The following is a 23,773-nucleotide window of genomic DNA, read 5'->3' as shown; positions in this document are numbered from 1 at the left end:
CATAGAAATACACATTATACAGAACAGAAGTAAATAATGTTGCTAATAAAAATGAACGTGATTTTTGTAGCACCTTACAAGTTGGCTAGTTTTTTTTTCTAGCATTGGACACTTCACAAAAGTTTGTTCAGGCAGAAACCTGTTAGATATTCAGGTGTCACATGATTTATGGTTATTGTTATGTATATGGTTTGTAGTAGATGATTCCTGCCGGGCTCATTGGAGCCAGGAGAACAGAGCTTGGGGACTGGGAACAATGGACAGTAGGATCCAAATATCTGCTGCCTTACACCAATCACAGGCCCCCTGCCTGTTTGAATGTACCAATGGCATGCTTGCATGGGAACCTGGAGTTGTATATAGGTTTGGCCCATGGGCCCATTCACCAGACTTGTTAGTGCAGCCATCAACCATGCTGCCTCTAATAAAGAGCTGTTATCACTGTTACAACGTCTCCTCGATGCTTTGAACCCACTATATTATAGTTATTTTATTTGTTTTAGTTACAAAAAGGGAAGATAGGTCTTTGGCATATAATTAATTCTCTTTGGAAGAAAGGGATGGAGGAGTGAACATTGGCAGGAACATGGTTTACTCTAGCACCAAATTCACCTCACACAGACTCACTCCTCTCTCAGCCCAAGTGTTTGTATGGGGACTTGGGGAAGGTTCTGTTTGAGTTACCTTGTTAGTTCTAGAGTTGTTTCTGGGTAACATGCATTTGCCTCATTCATTCATAGAATCATAGAGTTGGAAGGTACCTTCAGGGTCATCTAGCCCAACCCCTGCACAAAGCAGGAAATTCACAGATGTTGTTGTTTGAGTCCAACTCTTTGCGACCCCATGGACAAAGACACACCAGGTTCTTCTTCTTCCACCATCCTCTGTAGTCTGCTCAAATTCGTGTTTGTTACATCAGTAATGCTGTCCAGCCATCTCTCATCTTTTGCCATCCCCTTCTTCTTTTGCCTTCTATCTTTCCCAGCATCACAGTCTCCTCCAGTGAGTTCTCCCTTCTCATTTGGCCAAAGTATTTGAGCTTCAGCTTCAGCATCTGACCTTCCAGGGAACAGTCTGAGTTGATTTCCATTAGGACTGACTGATTTGATCTTCTTGCAGTCCAAGGGACTCTCAAGATTCTTATCCAGCACCACAGCTCAAAAGCATCTATTCTTCTGCGCTCGGCCTTCTTCTGCCTCCCCCTAAATTCACAGGATCAACATTGCTGTCAGATGGCCATCTAGCCTCTGTTTAAAAACCTTCAAAGAAGGAGAACCCACCACCTCCCAAGGAAGCCTGTTCCACTGAGGAACCGCTCTGTCAGGAAGTTCTTCCTAATGTTAAGCCTGAAACTCTTCTGATTTTATTTCAACCCATTAGTTCTGGTCTACCTTCTGGGGCCACAGAAAACAATTCCACACCATCCTCAATAGGACAGCCTTTTAAGCAGGGCCAGATTGAACCCTGTGGAACCCCCTAGGCAGTCAAAATCTCAGGGCCCCCCTCACAAATTATCTCAGAGTTGGAGCGGCTGCCCCGCCACCTGTGGCCCCTGCTGCAGCCTGCAGGCACTTTCTCAAAAGCCCCTTTGACAAAGCTGTGAGGGAGAAGCAGAGAGAAGCAAACTTGGTGATGATGTAGGCATCAGGCACACCAGGCCAGTTGGACAAAGAGCGGCTCCGTTGCTGGCTGCACATGCAGGTTGGGAGGGCTGCATGCAGGGGGGAAACCAGGGGGCGGGGGGGGAAGCTGGCCAGGGACCCCTAAAAACGTGGGGACCCATAGGCCAGTGCCTACTTGGCCTAATTGTTAATCCAGCCCTGCTTTTAAGTACTTCAAGACGGTGTTCGTATCATCTCTCAGCCACCTCCTCTCCAGGCTATAGGACAAGGTCTCCAGACCCCTCACCATCTTCATCGCCCTCCTCTGGACCCATTCAAGCTTGTCTATATCCTTCTTAAAATGTGGTGCTCAAAACTGAACACAATACTCCAGATGAGGTCTTACCAGAGCAGAATAAAGCAATACCATTACTTCACATGATCTGAACATAATACTTCTGTTGATACAGCCCAAAATTGCATTCGCCTTTTTAGCCACCGCATCACACTGTTGACTCACGTTCGGCATATGGTTCACTAAGACCCCTAGATCCTTTTCACACATACTACTGCTAAGACAAGTCTCCCCCATCCTATAACCATGCATTGGATTTTTCCTACCTAAATGCAGAACTTTACATTTCTTCCTGTTAAAATTCATTTTATTGATTTCAGTCCAGTTTTCCAGCCTGTCAAGATCATCCTGTATCCTGTCTCTGTCTTCTACTGTATTTGCAACCCCTCCCAATTTAGTATCATCTGCAAATTTAATAGGCATTCCCTCTATTCCTTCATCCAAATCATTTATAAAGATGTTGAACAAACAGGCCCAGGACAGATCCTTGAGGCACTCCACTTGTCACTCCTCTCCAAGAGGATGAGGAACCATTCACAAGCACTCTTTGAGTGTGATCTGTCAACCAGTTACAGATCCGCCTAACGGTAACAGGATCCAAATTACATTTTACCAAGTTGTCAACAAGGATAGTATGTGGAACCTTATCAAAAGCCTTACTGAAATCAAGATAAATGATGTCTACAGCATTCCCCTGATCCAGCAAGGTAGTCACTTTCTCAAAAAAAGAGATCAAGTTAGTCTGACATGACTTGTTCTTGAGAAACCCATGCTGGCTCTTAGTAACCAAAGCCATCATTTCTAAATGTTCCAGGACTGACATTTTGATGATTTGTTCGAAAGCTTTTCCGGGTAGAGATGTCAAGCTGATGGATCAGTAGTTACCCGGATCCTCCTTTCCCCCCCCTTTTTGAAGATGGGAACAACATTTACCTGCCTCCAATATTCCAGCACCTCCAAGAATTCTCAAAAATAATGGCCAGAGGCTCAGAAATTACACCCGCAAGCTCTTTTAGTACCCTTGGATGCAGATCATCTGGCCCTGAGGACTTAGTTTCATTCAAAGAAACTAGGTGCTTATGTACTACCTCTATGCTGATCCTAGGTTGGAACTCCATACCCTCATTATATGTTTTGTTTTTGCCATGTTGAGCACTGTTTCCCTCAGAAGAGAATACCGAGGAAAAGTAGGAATTGAGCAATTCTGCCCTATCTTCATCACCTATTACAACTTCACTTTCCTGCTCTCTCAACAGGCCTACTATGCCCTTGCTCATTTTCTTACTTTGAACATAAGAAAAAAAAATCTCTTTTTTGATTGTTGTTAGCATCTTTGGCTAGCCTAAGCTCATATTGAGCTTTAGCTTTCCTAACTTGACCAATTTTGCACTCATTCTACACCGCTCTGACATTCAGCGCGGCGTCCTTCCGATTTCCCACTATCTGCCCTGGGACTTCAGCTTGCATCGACATTTTTGTGTGGCAAAGCGAAACCACTAAAAGCCAGTTTCTCTTTGCTGTGCAAAAACGCTTATCTTTGCTGAACCCCCAGGGCAGATAGTGGAAATCAGAAAGACGCCGCGCTGAAAAGAGGAACGTCAGAGTGGTGTAGGGTGAATGGGAAATTGGTCTCTTTCTCTACAGGCACTGGGAATTGGTGTATATTCATTCTTGGTTATAAGGCCCTCCTTCCATTTCCTAAATTTTCTTTTTTATTTCTCAATGCTAGCAGGTGACTGAGGTTTAGTTGGGAGTGGGGAGGGACTATGAGAATATTTAACCTGAGGAAAAAATAATGATTCTTCAAACACACCTCTTAAAAATAAAATCTAAGGATACTGGTGATCCAAAGGTTAGTTGATCAGGCTTTCCTCTTGAAGCTCCAACAACGTAGCACTGGGTCCATTTTATCGAGCTTCAGGTTCACTAATAGAGAAAGAAGCCAGAGATTCAGTGTTCATTAAAGCAAAGCTGCAGCTTTATTGAATACAACACATTGCAACTCAGTTTCCTAGTATATACTCACTGTGACCCAGGGCTTTGCCAGTTTAGAAATAGAACTGGCTAGTCTGGAGAAGTCTAACAAAGGACATTTCTGTCCTGCCTCTAGCAGTCCTGATCTTTATACCCTTCTCTCTGGGTCTTGTGGGTATATCATCACTCCATGGGGCAGTCATGGGTGACTTGTGACATCACAAATAAACAACCAAAGACATTCACTCACTATTAGAATGCTCATTAGCTGTTAGAAGAGTGGGAATGATTATCAGTCCTCTGTGTTGAATGACTCCAGTTTTTGGCCTTGAACATCCAGCTTGGGCCTGATATACAGCAGTGATTCTCCATTGAGAAAGTTTGACTATGAAACAGGAAACACTATCAGGATCTATGGAGCAGAGGTCCTTCAGTGGCTATTAGCCACAGCTTATTGTTGGAACTCTCTGTCTGGGGCAGTGAATCTCTGTATTCTTGGTGCTTGGGGGGCACAGTGGGAGGGCTTCCAGTGTCCTGGCCCCACTGGTGGACCTCCTGATGGCAATTGGTTTTTTTGGCCACTGTGTGACGCAGAGTGTTGGACTGGATGGGTCATTGACCTGATCCAACTTGGCTTCTATTATGTTCTTATGTTTGGAATTGTGGTATCTTTGGTATCGTCAATATGGACTCTAATTTGATGTTTTTGGACACTCTTTGTGGTTTAAGACTTTTGACTTTATTGAAGTACCTTATGTATAGACATGGAATTCTGATATGAAGTATATGTGTTATGGAATAAGTTAATACAGTATATTTGACAATTCAGTGTTACATGATTAGAGTCCAAATACCATTTTATTCTGAGTTGGACTTGTGACATCCTCATAGAGTGATCTCTTCTCCCATCTTTCTGCTTATGCAGCATTATTCCTTCCTGGGAACAATGCTGACACCCAGACTTTTATGCCCTGCCTTCTGCATCTTCTTGTACCAGGGGGTGGGGGTTGTCATCCCTTAACCAATTTGTAGATGACAGTTTTTCTTATCCTCACCTATTTGGTTGTGGTCAATTATTTCTGGGCCTTGTGTCCCCTATTCAGGTCTTTTTCTCCAGCAGGCTTTCCCCTGAGCAATGCAATTAATTAATTATAATTAATCAGTTACAAATGTGTTGATGCAACAGTAATTGCTTGTGACATATTTCCCAGTCATAGTTTGGCATGAGTCCCAGATCTTGTGGTTTAGCCTTCCTGTCCCCCAGTCAACTTGTCTGTTGTTCTGGCTTCTCAGATGGCAGATCCAGTTTGGACTGTAAGAACTGCAGTATGCAAAAAGAGCAAGTTTTTGCAATTTGCTTCAAAAAAAAGAGAGAAGTAAAGGATTTATAAAATTCTTTAATCTAAATCCTAATAAAACAAAAAGGACCCCTAGATAGATTTCCTTTCTTTCTCACCTCAAACAGCCCATGCAAGAAAGACAAGCTAAGCTTGTCTTGTCCACAATCAATACCAGAATGTGCTTTCATCCCCTCTCCCCCATCTCTTTGCCAAGTAAAAGCACACCTCTTTTACCTGGTGGATAAAAGGGCCTTCCCAAGAGGCTGAAAGGTTGCAGAAGGAAGAGGAAGAGGCAGTGGGGACAAAAATAGAGAAGCTGGTATCTTCAGAGAGGTTGCAGCCAGCTTTGGCTCCTTGGGTGCATGGAGATGCTCAAGCTGTTGGCAACACACAACTCCACCCCGGGCAACCAGGCATGGTAAAAATCTTGACTGGCAGGAATTGGTTAGCTGCATGAACAAACTAGTGCATGCAATCCCTGACCTCCGTTGGTTCAAAGTGGCAGCTTGACATTTTTGAACTTCAAGGCCACTCTTACCTCTTGGTTATCAATTATTATTCTAAATACCCTGAAGTATTTTTTCTTCCAGACAAAACAGCCTTTACTATTGTTGCCAAGCTGAAGTCTGTCTTTACATGTCATGGCATTCTCAGAGAAATGGTCTCTGATCACATTCCTTTCTAGTGGTATTCCCCAAGTCCCAACGACATCTCTTCTGCAAGCCAACAGAGGCAACCCATGCACTGTGTTGTAGGGGTGAATCTTGCCCATGGGGGAGAGGGAAATGCAAGGTGGTGACCTCTGCCCCATGACCAGGTTGGCAGTGTGCTGCCCCATGAGCTTGAGACAAAAGGCATGTGGGGCTGGCTGTATCTCAGCTTACCTGTGCAAGCTGTGTGTGGGGGCTCTGGGAGAGCCTGAGGCACCAGGAGCCATGGGGCAAGCAGTGGGTACTTGCCATCATTCCTAGCTGGCCCATTCCACCCTCCTTGCCTTGTTTATCCTTTCCAGAAAAGGTGAAGAGTGCCTTTGGATGGGGCACTACATCCCCACCAAGGCCACATTGCTCTTGTCAGAAGCCACAACTTCATACTCTGGGCTGGGCTGGCCATGGGAGAGGCCAGCTGGTAGTGCTGTTTCTTTTTTGTAATTTCTATAGTATTTAACCAGATTATCACCCAAATAGTGGCCATTTTTCATCTCAATTGCTTAAGGCTGGTAATTTTGAAGCTGGAGATGGGTAATTGCCTAAACAGGGTGAGAAAATGGCAGCCCTATCAGTCTAAGAGCATCCTACTGCATATTGTTCTAGAATCAACCACTATTAATTTAATAAATATTATTTGTTTTATAAACTTTCTCTGCCTGGTGAGAAGAATAGATCCAGCTGCGTTGGTCTGAAGCAATAGAACAAAGTAGGAGTCCAGCAGCACCTTTAAGACTAACAAAGTTTTATTCAGAATGTAAGCTTTTGTGCTCATGCACACTTCTTCAGACGAGGCATGAGGTACAGTGAGCAGAGCTACATATAGCTGTGGGCAGTGGTTGAGAATGCAAAGTGAAACAAAGTTAAAATTCAATGGCAGAACAGCAAAATTAACAAATTGAGAAAACCTTTGATCTGGGTAGCATTAGAGTGGGAAACCAATAAAACATTAACATGTCAGAATGAGATAAGGGATATTGGCTGTTCATCTCATTACATATACTAAACCCATCTTCCACCATATTTTAATGTTTTTTTTTTCTAATGGCAAACTAGAATGATGTTTATATGTATGTTACATATTAAAAGGTAAATTAGTTGGATGGGAAAAACTTCTGAGAAAATGCCCTCATTTTGGCCCAGGCTTACTAGCAATAGAATAATGAACAGACATTCTCACATTCTGACATGTTACTGTTTTATTGGTTTCCTGCACTAATGCTACCCAGATTAAAGGTTTTCTCAATTTGTTAATTTTGCTATTCTGCTATTTTATTTTAACTTTGTACCACTTTGCATTCTAAACCACTGCCCACCAGCTATATGTAGCTCTGCTCGCTGTACCACATTCCTCATCTGAAGAAGTGTGCATGCACACAAAAGCTTAGATTCTGAATAAAACTTTGATGGTCTTAAATGTGCTACCGGACTCCTACTTTGTTCTGGTGAGAAGAATATATATGTTTCCATGCATCTCATATTCTGTTTAGTAGCCATATAAAATCATTGCTCTTGAGCTCAGCTATACTAATTTGAAAACAGATAATCATGCACACAAATTTTCACATCTCAAATACAAAGTATGACCCCTGCTCTTTCACATCTATCAAATATGAGGTTTCTATAGAACATATCTTTTTTCTTTCTTTTATCTGAGATACATTGATTGCCATTATAATCTGTTATTTTTAATAACTGTTTTGACCAAAAAGGAGGGAAAAAAATCCTACAATCATACACGGGTTCAAACTGACCACCACGAGGATTAATATTTTATTATTGTACATACAGAATATTATATCCCATGCATCAAAATCCACAAGTGAATTCTCTATTTACATTTTCATTCTATTAACCCTGAAAAATACTAGGAACTGAATCAGTCTATGTAATTAAATGCACTTATTGTTTAAGATAGGGATGCTTCAGATTTCACAATCAATGTATTTGACTGTTGAATTTACGCTGTTTGAAGATATTGATCAGACCTGAGCTAATCACCCAGTCTATTTGCTTCAGGCTGAACATTTGTGAATGCCTTCCAAACAGGTTAGCACATGCACAAAGATGCTCAAATTCAGGTCAAATCAATCAACAACCATTAGCATTACTATTCACTAGGGACTATTTAGATGCACACCAAGAGTAGGATTTTGTTAAAATGCAGTGTTTATTTATGATTGATTTATATGATTTCTAATTGATTTTGTCAATTTAAACAATTGTCTGCTGAGCTGAGCAGTCATGCATCAAGGAAAGAGGAGGTACTAGAAGGGCTGTGTGAGCATTCATGTGCATGAAATGCCAATTCTGTTGTTCTGTATGGGAAGGAATACAGTGAAGCAGCCTTTCAATTAGTAAGAACAGGTAAATGAGAGGAGTTCAGAATCAAAATGTGGGTCCTCAGCTGAGGAACCCACCAGCTAAACTCCTCTGCTCAACATGAGCAGAAAGACGGGATAGCTCAGAGCCCTGAGTCCACCTAAGACCACCAAACCACAACAAGGGAGAGGAGTTCATAGGAGGGAATGTGCTCTGCTAGACTGCTTTTAACAAGTTCCCTGCTTCCCTGCATAACTGAGAACAACCGATAGAGGAGAGGCTGTGGAGCTGAGCCAAGATTATATGTAGCATTCCGATCCCATGGAATACAGTGGGGACTTTGTTATTGGCAGCCAGCAGTGCCTGTTACGCTTTGGAGGGCTCCTACTAATGTTTCCAAGGCTGGAGAATCCCGCCCCCCCCCCCAACATAGCGTTGAAGTTTTGTAAACAGTTTAATTGAGCAGAGACAGCCTGTCTGGAAATGTACCCATTCACAAACTGCCCCAAACAGCACCAGAGCTCTTGAAATGTTCATGCTGGGAATCCTTCCATGAACATCACTTCACAAACTGGCCAAAATTTATGATGACCTTTACTTCGTAAGCTAATTCATGTCCATCCCTAGTACTGTTCAATGTTTTGAATATTTTGAAGAGTGCTGTTCAACGTTTTGAATACATTTTTACAGGGCTCTTTTTGTAGAAAAAGCCCAGCATGTACTCATTTGCATATTAGGCCACACCATCTGATGTAATCATTGTTTTTACAAAGAAACCCTGCAGGAACTCATTTGCATGTTAGGCCACACCCCTGACACCAAGCCAGCCAGAACTGTGTTCCTGTTCATTCTTGCTCAAAAAAGTCCTGCATTTGTAGAAGTGGTATAGAAGTATTTCAAATATAACCCATGTAAAATAAAATAAAACCATTCAATATTGATTTATTAATACTTTTGTTTGTTTGTTTGTTTTGTCTTCCACCAGTGGGATTGTTGAGACTGCTATTCTTTTAACTTGATAGCAAGCAGAGAGGCGAGTAACCATATTCTCTGCCCCTTTAGAGACGACGAGTCCATTAGAGTCAGACTCGCTGTTTTTCTAGGTGATCTGCAGCAGAGCCTGAAGAACATTTTAGTTGGCTGGTGGTGACACAAAGGGTGCTAAGCTAAGCTAACCCTGTCTAAAGGCAGGAATGATATAGGTTCTGGATAAAAGTGTAGGATTTCATAGTAAGCACTCTAGGGCACCAAAGGGATGAAGTGGGTATCCAAACCATTGTTTCCTGACTGTCAATTCTGTGGCCAAATGGTATGGGGGCCTCTCTTTTGGGGCTGGCAAAATCACAGAATTGAATTCTAAGGCTGCTCAGCATGACGATGGGCCTGATGAACATTTATTTATTTATTTTTTATTTATATTTACATTTATATCCCGCCCTCCCCGCCTAGGCGGCTTAGGGCGGCTAACAACATTTCACATTTTAACAAAGATAAAACTTTAAAATTTAACAATTAAAGAAATTAAACATAAAAACCAGTTAATTAAGTTAAAATAATTAAAATACATGATTCATTACATAGAATAAATCTGGCAGCAATGAACTTGTTTGGCGCTGGTTCTGACAGTTTAGATGGTTCCATAGTCGTATAGTAGATGGCGGCTCCTTATTCTTAGCAACTCAGCAGATATCAGCATAGGCTTGTCTAAAAAGAGCGGTCTTGCAGGCCCCGCGGAACTGGTCAAGGTTCCGCAGGGCCCGCACTTCCTCCGGAAGCTGATTCCACAGTACAGGAGCCGCGGCTGAGAAGGCCCGAGTTCTGATGTTTTGAAGTTTGACCTCTCTCGGCCCAGGGATAGTCAATTTATTTTTGCCCATCGACCTCAGTGCCCTCTGGGGTTCATATGGGGAGAGACGGTCCCTTAGGTAGGCTGGTCCTCGGCCATATAGGGCTTTAAAGGTAATAACCAACACTTTGTACTGGACTCGGTAGGTAATTGGCAGCCAGTGCAGTTCGCGCAGTCCCGGCCGTATGTGCTCCCATTTTGAGAGCCCCAATAATAGCCTGGCCGACGCGTTCTGCACCAGCTGCAGCTTCCGAGTCCGGCACAGAGGTAGCCCCAAGTAGAGGGCATTACAGTAGTCCAGTCTTGAGGTGACCGTTGCATGGATCACTGTTGCGATATGTTGCATATATGAACATATGAAGCTGCCTTATAATTAATCAGACCTTTGGTCCATCAAAGTCAGTATTGTCTTCTCAGACTGGCAGCGGCTCTCCAGGGTCTCAAGCTGAGGCTTTCACACCTATTTGCCTGGACCCTTTTTTGGAGATGCCAGGGATTGAACCTGGGGCCTTCTGCTTCCCAAGCAGATGCTCTACAACTGAGCCACCATCCCTCCCCTGTGCTGTGCCCCTCTTAATAATTTGATGTCTGGGTTTGTTTTTTTTAAGAACAAATAATAAATACATTTTGCTGTGCTTTGAGTCAGGATGAGGTTACATTTGAAGTCATAGCATAGGACAGTTTACCTCTAAACTTACTTGAAGGTTTTTCAAGTTGGCAGGAGAAACTTATGTGGAGGGAAGCTCATATTTAGAATTTTGTTGCTACTAATCAGCTGCTAATAAAATTGTCCAGTTTGGTGTAGTGGCTAAGTGTGTGGACTCTTATCTGAGAGAACTGGGTTTGATTCCCCACTCCTCCACTTGCACCTGCTGGAATGGCCTTGGGTCAGCCATAGCTTTCACAGGAGTTGTCCTGAGAAGGGCAACTGCTGTAAAAGCTTTCTCAGCCTCACCTACTTCACAGGGTGTCTGTTGGGGGTAGGGGGAAGGTAGAGGAGATTGTGACCGCACTGAGACTCTGAGATTCAGAGTATAGGATGGGATATAAATCCAATACCTTCTTCTTCTAATTAAAGTTTGACCATCACTTGCATGTTTTGTCTTCATTTCCAGGTGTGTTGGCAAGGGTGGGTGATATGTTAAAGATTTGGTCCAAGATCTGGACCAAAAGTGGCATCTGCCAAAGCTGATGGTATCAATTTTGTAAAGGCTTTTGATACTACAATATTTATTTATTGAAATAAAACAAAAGCAGTTCATTAAAAAAAAAAAAAACATTCTGTAGTTGTGTTTTCCCCCTGCCATTATAGCAATACAACATGAGGCATTGCTGTAACTTAGCCGGAGTTTTATGTGTAACCTGTTTCATCTCCATCTCTTCCGACTTTGAACTAATAATCAGTCAGTTCCATTGTACTACTGATTTACATATATGAATCCATTTACTTTATTGGTAATAGTGCACAAATTTAAAAATGAATAGAAAATATATCAACATTTTGGAGTTCTCAGTTCTACTTAATGCTCTGTTAACAGTTCTTGATTTTTAACTATTTTTAATCTGTTTGGTGTTTTTACCATGTTTTAATTCCAAACTACCTCAAGCAGGTTTCTTGAAAAGGTATCATAGAAATAGCCTAAATAAAGACATGAAATATATAAATGCATATACAAACACTTAACATGGATTAGTTATCCCATTACATAATCACCATGCCATATCCCTCAGAAAGCAAAAGGTGGACTGTTCCTTCTTTTAAAAAAGAATTTTCATGGATGAAACAGAGATTATAATCAACTGTGGCGATTATGTCTAGAACACAGTGTCTAGATTTACTGCAGATTTTGTAAAGCTGAACACCAAGTTGTACACATGATGTGTTGTTTCTTAACTGCTGTTTGTGTTATCTGGTACGGAATAAAATTTTGGAAAGCATTGTAGCAAAGAGAGCCTTTTCACATTGATAGCTTTAGTTATTCATTAATATTTTGCTCAAACAATATATTCTCAGGTAAATTACAGAGACTTGAATATTAAGCCTTGCTTCGGCTTGCTTAGTGCTTCAGTTTGTTCTGTTGCAAGGGTGGTTTTCCACAACAGATCATGTTCCTCTGGCACTAGGTGCTTTCTGGCCTATTGAAAGAAACTGGGCTTGTGGTGCACAGAAGCTCCTATCTCTGGAGGAACACACTCTGCAACAGAGGACTTCCCCTGCAATGGAAAAGGACACAAATGCAAGCAAGGTTTAGGATTCAAGCCACAATGTTATTCAGGTCTCAAAAGATGGCACAGTAGAGGTATGTAGGTAGGAGAGAGGGAAGGAAAAAAGAAAGCAGAGAAAGGGAGAGGCTGTGGGAGCTACCAGGAGAAAGCAAGGCAAGCTGAAAACTGTGTAAGGGAAGAGAAAAAAGTAGGTAGGTGGGTGGGATGGAGTGGGGTTGGGTGTCGGAGAGAGAGAGAAGAAAACAGGGAGAATATAAAGGAAAGGCCAGGGGGAAGAAAGAGGAAGGACAGAGATGGTGTAGGGAAGGGGGAAAGCAGGAAGGAAAGTGATTCTTGCTGGAGGAGGGTGGGATAAAAATCTCAATCGATCGATCAGTCAATCAACACTTATGAAGTCTTTTGCTTGTTTAGTTGTCTCAGAATGCATACAGATGCAACACACGGACAATGTCTTAAACTAAATCATCTCAGAAATATTCCTGGGATATTCCTTCCTAGCCTTTCAGAAAGGGTTAATTTCAGGGTTTTTCTATGGGTTTCCCAGTAATTTCCAATAATTTGTTTATGTTGAAATACTGTCATAATCAGGGTTTTTTTCCTAGAAAAAAACCAGCAGGAACTTATTTTTATATTAGGCCACACCTCCTGATGTCACCATTGTTTCACACAGGGTTTTTTTGTAGGAAAAGCCCAGCAGGAATTAATTTGCATATTGAGCCACTCCCCTTGATGCCAAGCCAGCGGGAACTTCATTCCTGTGCATTCCTGCTTTTTAAAAAAAAAAAAGCCCTGGTCATAATTAAAACTGAAATGACATATTATTTTATGATACATGTATGTTTATAAATAAACATAAGTACACGGGTGTGCATATGTTGCAAATGCATATCACACACTATAAAAACAAATTAGAGTCAACAAATCCTTCTAAATTATCAACCTGTGACATAAGGTTAAATATTTATAAGGGCGTCAAATATATATATAACATAGCTTATTAAAATAAAAACATGCAAGACATTTTCCCACCAAGCTAGCATATCACATTGCATTTTCCTTTTCTGAGAAATCTGTGATCATTTATTTGTGAGTTGCTATGTCAATTTAATTGAGGGAGAATATAACATATGTAAATAAATAACTTTCCTGGTAGGGTAGGGGAATCAGAGGCTTACAGACTGAGTCTGCAGATGTTGCACTAGGATCTAAATATAATGGAATTGTAATTTAACCAAAGACTCAGATGATGAATCCAAGGAGAACAATAAATGTGAAATAGTCTAAACAGGTCCACACCCTTTTCTGTCATAAAGGAGATCCTTACCTGCTCTTAGTGTAGCCCGTGTTACTCAGCAGATATAAGTGATCATAGCCTAGAAGGTGATAACAGAGCCTAGAAGGGACCACACAACTAGTTCCACATCCTTTAGGCTGCTTTCAACATATTCGTCTTGAACAGCAGTTTTCCATGCCACATGGTAAACCAGCTTTGAAACAGATGACACGTTCCCAAGCAGTTTTTGATTTGGCATGATGGTCTGCTGTTCAAAAACAAGAAGTCAACATGATACTTGCTTCACCCAAACTTTGTGTTTACACAGGCCTCAGATTCAGTGGGAGCTCACAGGAGCACAGCTCCTGAACCTTTCTGAGAGTTCCACCTCCTCCTCCTGAGAATTCCATCTCCTTAATCATTGAATAGTATTGCAGCCACATAACAATCCCTGGATGAACTCCACCACGTATTTTTCTACAGAACGACCTCTGTGTTTACATAAAAGTAAATCTGTGGATCCCCCAGGGCTCTTCAAAGAGGGGGTGGTTGATAATCAAGTGGCTAGAATTCACTCATTATGCATGTTATCTGGTTATCAGACAGTGTGTGGACCAAGTAAAGATGGGCTCTGTAGGACACAGGTTACTGATTTTGATGTTTCAAAACAATGGCCACTTAATACAATGTGACACCTCAATATAATAATAATAATAATATTATAATAATAATAATAATAATAAATTTTATTTCTATCCCGCCCTCCCCACCTCAGCAGGCTCAGGGCGGCTAACAACATTTTATAAAAACATACAATAATAATAATAAAACCTTCAAGTTTAACAATATAAAACATCAACAATAAACTTAATAACATTAAAAACCAGTTCAATAAATACAGTTATTCTGCGGTATAGTTCTTCAACCGCATTGGCGGCTCCTTAATTTCTGATCTTCCTAACAGTCCGGGTGTGCAGATTTAAAAAGGACGGTCTTGCAGGCCCTGCGGAACTGCTCAAGGTTCCGCAGGGCCCGCACCTCCTCGGGGAGTCGGTTCCACAGAGTAGGAGCCGCAATCGAGAATGCCCGTGCTCTGGTGCTCTGATATTTAATCTCCTTCGGCCCGGGGATGGTCATTAGATTTTTCCCGACTGACCTCAGTGCTCTCTGGGGTTCGTATGGGGAAAGACGGTCCCTCAGGTAGGCAGGTCCTCGGCCATATAAGGCTTTAAAGGTAACGACCAACACTTTGTACTGGACTCGGTATACAATCGGCAGCCAGTGCAGTTCACGCAGCCCCAGCTGTATATGCTCCCGTTTTGGGAGTCCCAACAACAGCCTGGCTGCCGCGTTCTGCACTAGCTGCAGTCTCCGAGTCCGGCACAGAGGTAGCCCCAAGTAGAGGGCGTTACAGTAGTCTAGTCTTGAGGTGACCGTTGCGTGGATCACTGTTGCGAGGTCCCGGCGCTCGAGGAAAGAGGCCAACTGCCTTGCCCGCTTCAGATGGAAGAATGCTGACTTGGCAGTGGCTGCTATCTGGGCCTCCATTCAGTGCCTTCAGCTGCCTTTCCTTGCCACCCCCACTCCTCAATCCCACTTGTCACTGCATGTACAGTACTAGATCACCTCTCATTGCTGTCTTACTCCACAACATTTCCCTGTCCCTGTTCCTGCCTAGGAGGTGGAGCAGCTAACACGCCTTCCTTCCTTATTCTCTAGGCATCTTTGAAGGCAGGAAGGCAAATTGCATGTGCCCAGCTGAGCTTCCCAAACTCTTGCATTTGTTGAAATAACTTCTTGTGTTGATTTAAAGACACCTGCAAAACAAGTTAGGAAGCTGCATTAGCTGCTCTGGGTCCTGGGTGTGGGCAGTCAGCTAATTGGCAGTGCAAGATGGCAGAGCCAAGGGTGAGGGAGAGGCAGTAGTGGTGAATCCACTAGCTGGGGTGGCCACCTCACTTCATTTTAAAACGGGTCATGGTGAAAGATGCAAACTGATGAAGTTATCCTGATTAAACTGGTATTGTGGATTGCTTCTGACTTGTCCATTCACTACCAGTGATAAGATGATTAGCTTCCTTAATTTCTTTTCCAGTGGACTAATAGGAGAATTACTGTGCTACCTTCTGATGGTCCGTTTTTGTCTACATATGAAAATCCATGAAACTTTCAAATGGAGTTACATATAAAAATCATGAAAATTCATTCAATCCATTTAAAGGTAGGCATCAGCACTAATCCACATAACATCAGTCATAGCTAAGCCCAGCTGAAACCAGTAGAACCAGTTAGTCATGATTTACTCAAGCACCATTGTTTCTTTGGAAGAAGCATGACTAACTTTTTCTGGATCAAACTTATCATCTGTAGAACAATTTAGTTATGCTTTGTGCATTTATGCCTAATGATCTGAAGCATTAAGACCATCCACTAATACTTTTGAACCAGGTACTTGTGCCCGCTTCGGTGGGGAGGGCGGGATATAAATAAAATTTTATTATTAATTTTATTTTATTATATATTTGTTCCTCAAAACATTACATATGTTTTATTTTCCACATTAACCAAGCCAACTAATTATATATAAAATACTGAAAACATATATAGAACCACTTCTAGACTATCTGTAGGGAGCTGGAGGAACAGGAGCTTTGGTTTGATAATAATTGGTTTGATAATTAGTTGGTTTGATAATTAAAAGAAATAAATGGAGGGGAAACCTGAAGATGTGTTTTGTTGTAATCTCTTAGTATTGTTTGACTGAGCCAACTAAGTGTTTTACATCTCCATGAGACTGGCAGAGGAATTTAATGAACTGTAGTAAATGTGCAGTCTAATTCTCCAATACTCCAGTACATCTCTAATGTCATATAACAGTTATAAAATAACAATAATTAAATATCATCTATCTATCCATCTGTCTGTCTGTCTATTTAGCAGCCTGAGATAAAATGTTGAGTGCTGCAGAAATGTTGAGTATATGTTGAGTACTGCAGAATAATTTACAGCACAATTCTAACAGGCAGAATTGCAGAGTACATCTCTACTCACAAATAAATCCCACTATGTTCAGTGAGTTTTACTTCCAGGTAAAAACATGGTTTGATAAAGTTCAGAAAACAGTTCAACATTGTATTGCTTTTGTCTGCCTCCTTCATTTGTCATAATGGCCCTTTTCACATAGCCTATCTATTCCATTATAGTAACTGGTTACTAAAGGAATTTTTCTGCCATTTAAGGCAGACTTGTTTTAGTAACTGGATGCTCCATTCCCAAATCTCCATAGGTTTCCCTGCCAGAAGCTAGCAACCCTACTCTCCACCCCACCTCCAACTTTAGCCAAGAAGGACTGGTAACCCCTCCAAGCACACTGGATTGTCATCAGATCTGGATTGCACTGAGAGCATGCACACACACATAAATGCAAGAGAATCTGAAAATATTGAGTTGTAAATGCAAGCTTTTTATTTAAGTCTATAAAATGGAAAGATAAGAGGTCTTTATCACATAAAGATCTGTTAACAATCCAGTGGGTTGACAGGTACTTCTTGGCAAACCTCCCCAGGTCCTTCTTGGCTAAACTTTCCCAAGTTTCAAAAAGATTGTGCCAGGGAGTCCAATTCTATGGTCCCCAGAAGGAGGTGCCACCATCCTCCAATGCTTCCAGTGGAGTTGTGATCTGAAGCAAGAATCCTTGAGCTGCCTGTTAAAATTCTGTGCACCAGAACCCCCTCACACAGTTTAGAGGGAACTATGGTGCTAATATAAGAATATTTTTAAAATATTCAGAGGGTGATAACATGCACACACTGAGAAGAGGCAGGGAAAGAAACCAGCACAGTTTGAAATGACAATAGGGCTTCAGAAATGGCTTATTAATGGAAATAAGCCATTGCTTACTTTTTGTTCATCATTAATATTTAACAATCTTTGGAAGCCTGAATTATTTTATGTTGACATAATATTAATATTGTTTACCATAATTATTCATTCCAAAAGATAATAAAATATTTTAAGTGAAAGCATGCCAGTTGAGAACTTTCTTTAAAGGCTGTTTACTCCAACGTTGCAATGTTTTTGTGTTGGGTCCCCCTCTCCCTGAAGAAGTAAGGATTCCATGATAATCTAATGTGAATGAACAGTGTTGTTATGTGCCATATTAGTTTTAAAAGGTATGGTTCTAGGATTTTTAAATACTACAGAAAATAAATTAACTAGCATTTTCATTTAAAACACTAATCCAAGGAAATAATGAGAAAATGCACTTTTAAAAAACTTCCACGTGCTGGCCCTGCATCTTTTAAATTTATTTTTAACTGACCTGGAACAATTTTTGAACCTTATTAACGGTCATCTGCCTAAACTTGCAGGCCGAGCGGTCCCCTTATTACTTTATGCCGATGACACTACCATCCTCTCTTGTACAAGAGTGGGCCTGCAAAGGTATTTGAATGTCTTTTATGACTACTGTAATTGTAATTCACTTTCTATCAACTATGCCAAATCTAAAGTAGTTGTCTTTTCAAATTGCTGGCGCCCACAGAGATGGTTTATTGGCAACTCAACAGTTGAGCAAACAAAATTTTTTAAATACTTGGGGATCACTTTTAATCACAAGTTAAGCTGGGTTTCACATCGTAACAACACCGTCAACTTGGCTAAATGTTGAGCTGCTCAAATTAAACAGTTTTTCTTTGCAAGGGGCAACCAATTAGTTCCAGCAGCTATTAAAGTGTTCAAAACCAAAACGCTTACCCAAACTCTCTATGGTATCCCTATATGGATCTCAGCTTTTACCAGGAAAGTGGAGGGCATTCAAGCCTCATTCTTTAGACAAATTCTTGGTTTGCCAAAATGTGTGTCCTACTTTGCTCTCTGCTCTGAAGTGGGTCAGTCTTTGGTGGAGACAAAAGCCTGGATTGCAGTGTTTAAATTCTGGCTCAAAATTCACTTTAGAACAGATCCCAACAGCCTTTTTGATTGTATGAAAAGAGACCCATATATTTCATCCTGGACAGCAGTGCTTCTGTCCAAACTCAATCAATTGGGGTTAGAGGTAGATGATTTTTCTACCTCTGATGAGTCATATATCTTCAGATGTATTAAATTGAGACTGTGGGAATCGGAGGAAACGAAATTACGGCCAACTGACCCTTATTTTTGCTCTCCAGCTTCTTTAGGTCTCTATGCTTTCTGTGGCAAAATGCCCAATTATCAGACTTAACCACTCCAAGTCATCGCAGGGCATTTATGTTGGCTAGACTAAATGCATTTCCCTCCAAAGTTTTACAAGGGAGATATCAGCGAGTCCCTTTAGCCGACAGACTTTGCTCCTGTGGAGCGAATACTCCTGCCTCAATCCAGCATATATTGCTTGATTGTTCTTTTTACCACAACCTCCGCAAAGATTTATTTGGCAAGCTTTCTTTTTCCCCAGATTTGTCTATTCTACCACCCTGTTATTATTTATTGAGTGATACTGAGGGGGTGGTTAGTGAGGCTGTGGCAAAATTTCTGGCTGACATCCTTAAATTTAATTCTGACCATGTTTGAATGCATCTGTAAGCTTGGTTTCATTTTGATTTTATCTCCAATGTTTAAATTTTTATATTCTGTGTATTTTTATCTGAATCTATTATGCCATTAAAGGTTTGGTATGGTATGGTAAAAAACTTCCACACACTAGAGATTCAGGAAGCAAGCATTTCTATTTCACTTCATTTTCCATCACACATTGTTCTTTTATGGATGAGTGATGTTAAAACTTGCCTTGTGAAAATCAAGCATGTGCAACAAGGTGATTTTATTTCAACCAAAAAGGGGCTGCAATGACGTGTTCTTAACCTGGATTGTGTCTTCTCATTTTGCATTGTTTGTTTCAGTATTAATTGGACATTACCAGCTTTTCTGGAAAAAGAAGTGCAAGCTAAGTAAGCTCTTTGATTTATTTACAGATCATGATTTTAGAAGGAACTGGCAGAATGAGTCTTAATTCCGTCACAAGTCTTCTCCATGAACAGCCATCCTGGACAGATGGATATCCCACATGTAATGGTAGGAAGAATTTACCAACAGTGATCTCTGATCTGTGTCTACATTTGGGAGTTGTATTTATTTCTCTTGCCCACCCTGTTTGGAAAAACAGCCGATCAGTTTTATACTTTGTTGTTGAAATAGATAGGAATGTAGTGGCACTTTGAATATTTCAAAATTTTATTCCAGCATTTTTTTAATGGGGTGGATTCTGTACTCTATTCCACAAAGGTTTATGCTAGACTAAAACTGTATAAACATTTATTGTGCCAATAGACTCCAGATTATTTTTGTTGCAACAAAAATAACATGGTTACTCTTCTGGAATTATTGGTAGAATGTCACAGAATTATGAATTCCAGTACATTTATAACTAAAGTACAATAAATAAATAAATAGAATAGAAATTCAGTATATTCATAAAACCTTGTAATTCACTGGAATCTATTCAAGACCACTGCCTCATTGTTTCCCTTAAGTTCTCTTTTACATAAAATTGCTTTCAAAAATTATACTATTAGCAGCAATAATTACTCAAATTGCACCCAAATGCACATCATATTCTAATTTGACCCTGGTATTTGGGAGATCACCTCTACAACTTGAAACTCTCCATTCCAGTTCTTGTAGTCAATTGTCATTGCATTAAAAAATAAGAAAGTTGCTTATTTCCAGAAATTAGATAGTTTGGCAGTTGAATGAAGTATTCACTGGATTGTTAGATCATTGAAACCTCATAACAGACCATCTCATTAAAGGATTAGCAATTAAAGTCAGTTGCATCTATCTCTCCATCTAGAATTGTGATAGTATGAAGGCTGTGAACCTATAAATGTACTCAATTTGTCTTTAAAAAATATTTTCCAAACTGTAAAGATTTTTGCAGCATTGAGTTAAAATCTGGTCACTATTGATCAATTTCGAACTTCCGGGGGAGGAAAATGTTGAGCTGAGCTGCTTCTCATAACGGGAGCAGGCTGGAACTTCTGTTTGGGGTAGTGGAAGGCAAATTAATGCCTACTGCCTACTTTTCTCAGTCAGAGATTAGTCCAAGATATGCACAGGAAACTCTGAGGAGATTTACCTTGGCTAAAAGGTAGTCTTGGGGAGGGGAGCTCTTTTGAGGCTTTGAGGGGTCTCCGGAAAGAGTTGCATTTTCATCATCTGCAGAAGTTTTCAGAGTCATTTATTTGACATAAGCTCGACAGAATCCTAACCTTCTTTGACATTGCTAAACATCTAAAGCTACACAAGAACGGTGGAAACTTAGATAATTGGAAGAGAAGGTACAGATTACTATCTTTCACTCTGGGACTATTTACAATTTAATGGAGTAAATTTAAAAGGTGAGAAATGAAAATCTACAAAGCTTGGAAGAAGGGGAAAAGAGGTGAAATTTGGACTTTGTAAATATAAAGGACAGTGCTAAAAAGTGGAAAGGAATTTATTGTTTGGTCTACTTGCGGTTTTGAAAAAAGAGCACCATCGTCACAGACCTGCAGCATATTCAAGCAAAACAGGAAGTACGTCAAGTATCGTGAGATCTCCTTACTAGTGTGAATGAGACTTCGTGGCAAGTAAACCAGGAAGTAGTGGATGGAAAACCTACTCTAGGAATATAACACCATTGAGAAATAGCGGTGGCTATTGCTTAGAGGTCAAAATTAAAATAAAGTTTTTAAAGTGTTCGGGACATTAAAAATTGTTGGAATTAACTTAGAAGAGGACAAGAAGATAAGTATTATTGGACATATTATGTGTGTGGACTTTAGAAGTTTTTAAAAGGGGAAAAAACTGTAAGGAGCAGCAAAAAGTCATGACCGCCATTTTGAAACATTTAAAGACTTTAAAAATAAATATCTTGACTTTGGGAGCTTGGAGGATGGCGAAATTAGGCTTATTATAAAAGGCAAGTCCTATTTTTTTGAATCTGATAGTTGAATTTGAATTTGGTGAGGTCTAAATTTTTGCTGTTTTTTAAATGTCAGAACACAAGCAACCCTGTACAAGGGCTACTTCATAATAATAATAATAATAATAATAATAATAATAATAATAATAACTTTTATTTCTATCCCGCCCTCCCTGCCTAGGCGGCTCAGGGCGGCTAACAACAACTTACACATTAACATAAATAATAAAACTTTAAATTTAACAATTAAAATTAAACATATAAAAAACAGTCAGTTAAGTTAAAATACATAATTCACGTTACAATATATATATATATATATATATATATATATATATATATATATATATATATATATATATATATATATATATATATATATATATATATATATATATATATATATCTGGCAGCAATAAAACTGTTATGGCGCTGGTTCTGCCAGTTTAGATAATCTTATAGATGGCGGTTCTTTGTACCAGGCAACTCAGCAGTCAGTGTCATTATAGGCTTGTCTAAAAAGAGCGGTCTTGCAGGCCCTGCGGAACTGGTCGAGGTTCCACAGGGCCCACACTTCCTCCGGAAGCTGGTTCCACAGTGCAGGTGCTGCAACTGAAAAGGCCCGTACTCTGGTGTTTTGGAGTTTGACCTCTCTCGGCCCAGGGATGGTCATTTCGTTTTTACCCACTGACCTCAGTGCCCTCTGGGGTTCATATGGGGAGAGACGGTCCCTTAGGTAGGCTGGTCCTCGGCCATATAGGGATTTAAAGGTGATAACCAACACTTTGTACTGGACTCGGTAGATAATTGGTAGCCAGTGCAGTCCGCGCAGCCCCGGCCGTATGTGCTCCCATTTCGAGAGCCCCAATAGTAGCCTGGCCGACGCGTTCTGCACCAGCTGTAACTTCCGGGTCCGGCACAGAGGTAGCCCCAAGTAGAGGGCATTACAGTAGTCCAATCTTGAGGTGACAGTTGCATGGATCACTTTTGCGAGGTCGCGGCGTTCCAGGAAGGGGGCCAACTGCCTTGCCCGCTTCAGATGGAAGAATGCTGACTTGGCAGTGGCTGCTATCTGGGCCTCCATTGATAATGAAGGCTCCAGTAAAACACCCAGACTTTTTACCTGGCGCGCTGGTTCCAATGGTGCGCCGTCGAAAGTTGGGAGAGCTATTTCCCCTCCCAGAGCGCCGTGACCCACGCAAAGGACCTCTGTCTTCGCTGGATTCAACTTCAACCCAGGACCAATTAGAAGCAATGGAGGCCAGAATGATGAGAGGTATGAGAGAGATGATAACTGAATCAAAAAAAGAAATTATTTAAGAGATTAAAAAAGATATGGAGGATCTCAGAAAGGAAACTAAGGAAACATCTAAGAAAGTGCAGGAGGTAGAAGGCAGAATGAAAGTATATGATTACACCTTGTTGAAAATGCAAGAAAAAGTGACAATCCATGACTGCAAACTGCAAACTGCAAACTGATGGAGACTCAGATACGTATGAGAGGAGTACCTGAAAAGGAAGATGGTGATCTAAAAGAATATATAATAAAAATATTTGCAGAATTTTTAGAGGGAGATCCTGAAGAGACTAAAAACATGTATGACTATATACATATAGTGAACTCACTTTATGCCAAGAAAAATAACTTACCAAGAGATGTTATAAGATTTATGACAAAGGAAATGGTGGAAAGGATCATGAATAAAAACTTTGAAAAGACATTGATAGTGGGGGACAGTAGAGTAAGAATTATGAAGGAGTTGCCAAGGCAAGTGATAAATGATAGAAAAAAATATAAAAATTGACAGAAAAATTAAGAGATAATGGAATAAGATTTAGATGGATAATACCTGAAGGTCTGAGCTTCAAACTTCAGGGGAAAAGAATCACAATTACAAATGCACAGGAAATGCATAGATTTTATGAAGAAAATAAAGAATTTGCATCATGATGGATTACAAATTATTGTCTTGGAATGTAAATGGACTAAATTCACCACAGAAAAGAAGGGCAACATTTCATTGGATTAAGAAACAAAACTGTAATATAATTTGCTTACAAGAAGTGCATATTAAACAAAAGGATTACAATTTTTTATGGAATAAACAATTGGGACTAGAATTTTTTTCATTGGCTGAACAGAAGAAAAGGGGAATGATTTTTTTATATTAAACAAGAATTGGA

General features: G+C 40.4%; 1 protein-coding gene across 1 annotated transcript in view; it reads left to right on the top strand.

Annotated features, from left to right (window-relative positions):
- EHF (ETS homologous factor) overlaps positions 1 to 23,773 on the top strand; it is a 100,738-nt gene that overhangs the window by 33,503 nt on the left and 43,462 nt on the right. The window contains exon 2 of the mRNA XM_060262662.1: positions 19,599 to 19,698. Within this exon, the coding sequence (XP_060118645.1) occupies positions 19,602 to 19,698 (97 nt within the window). The 5' untranslated portion in view covers positions 19,599 to 19,601. The remainder of the gene's footprint in view (positions 1 to 19,598; positions 19,699 to 23,773) is intronic.

This window comes from Heteronotia binoei, chromosome 21, assembly GCF_032191835.1.
Source record: "Heteronotia binoei isolate CCM8104 ecotype False Entrance Well chromosome 21, APGP_CSIRO_Hbin_v1, whole genome shotgun sequence".
Classification (NCBI taxonomy): domain Eukaryota; kingdom Metazoa; phylum Chordata; class Lepidosauria; order Squamata; family Gekkonidae; genus Heteronotia; species Heteronotia binoei.
This window is presented reverse-complemented; position numbering and strand designations above follow the sequence as displayed.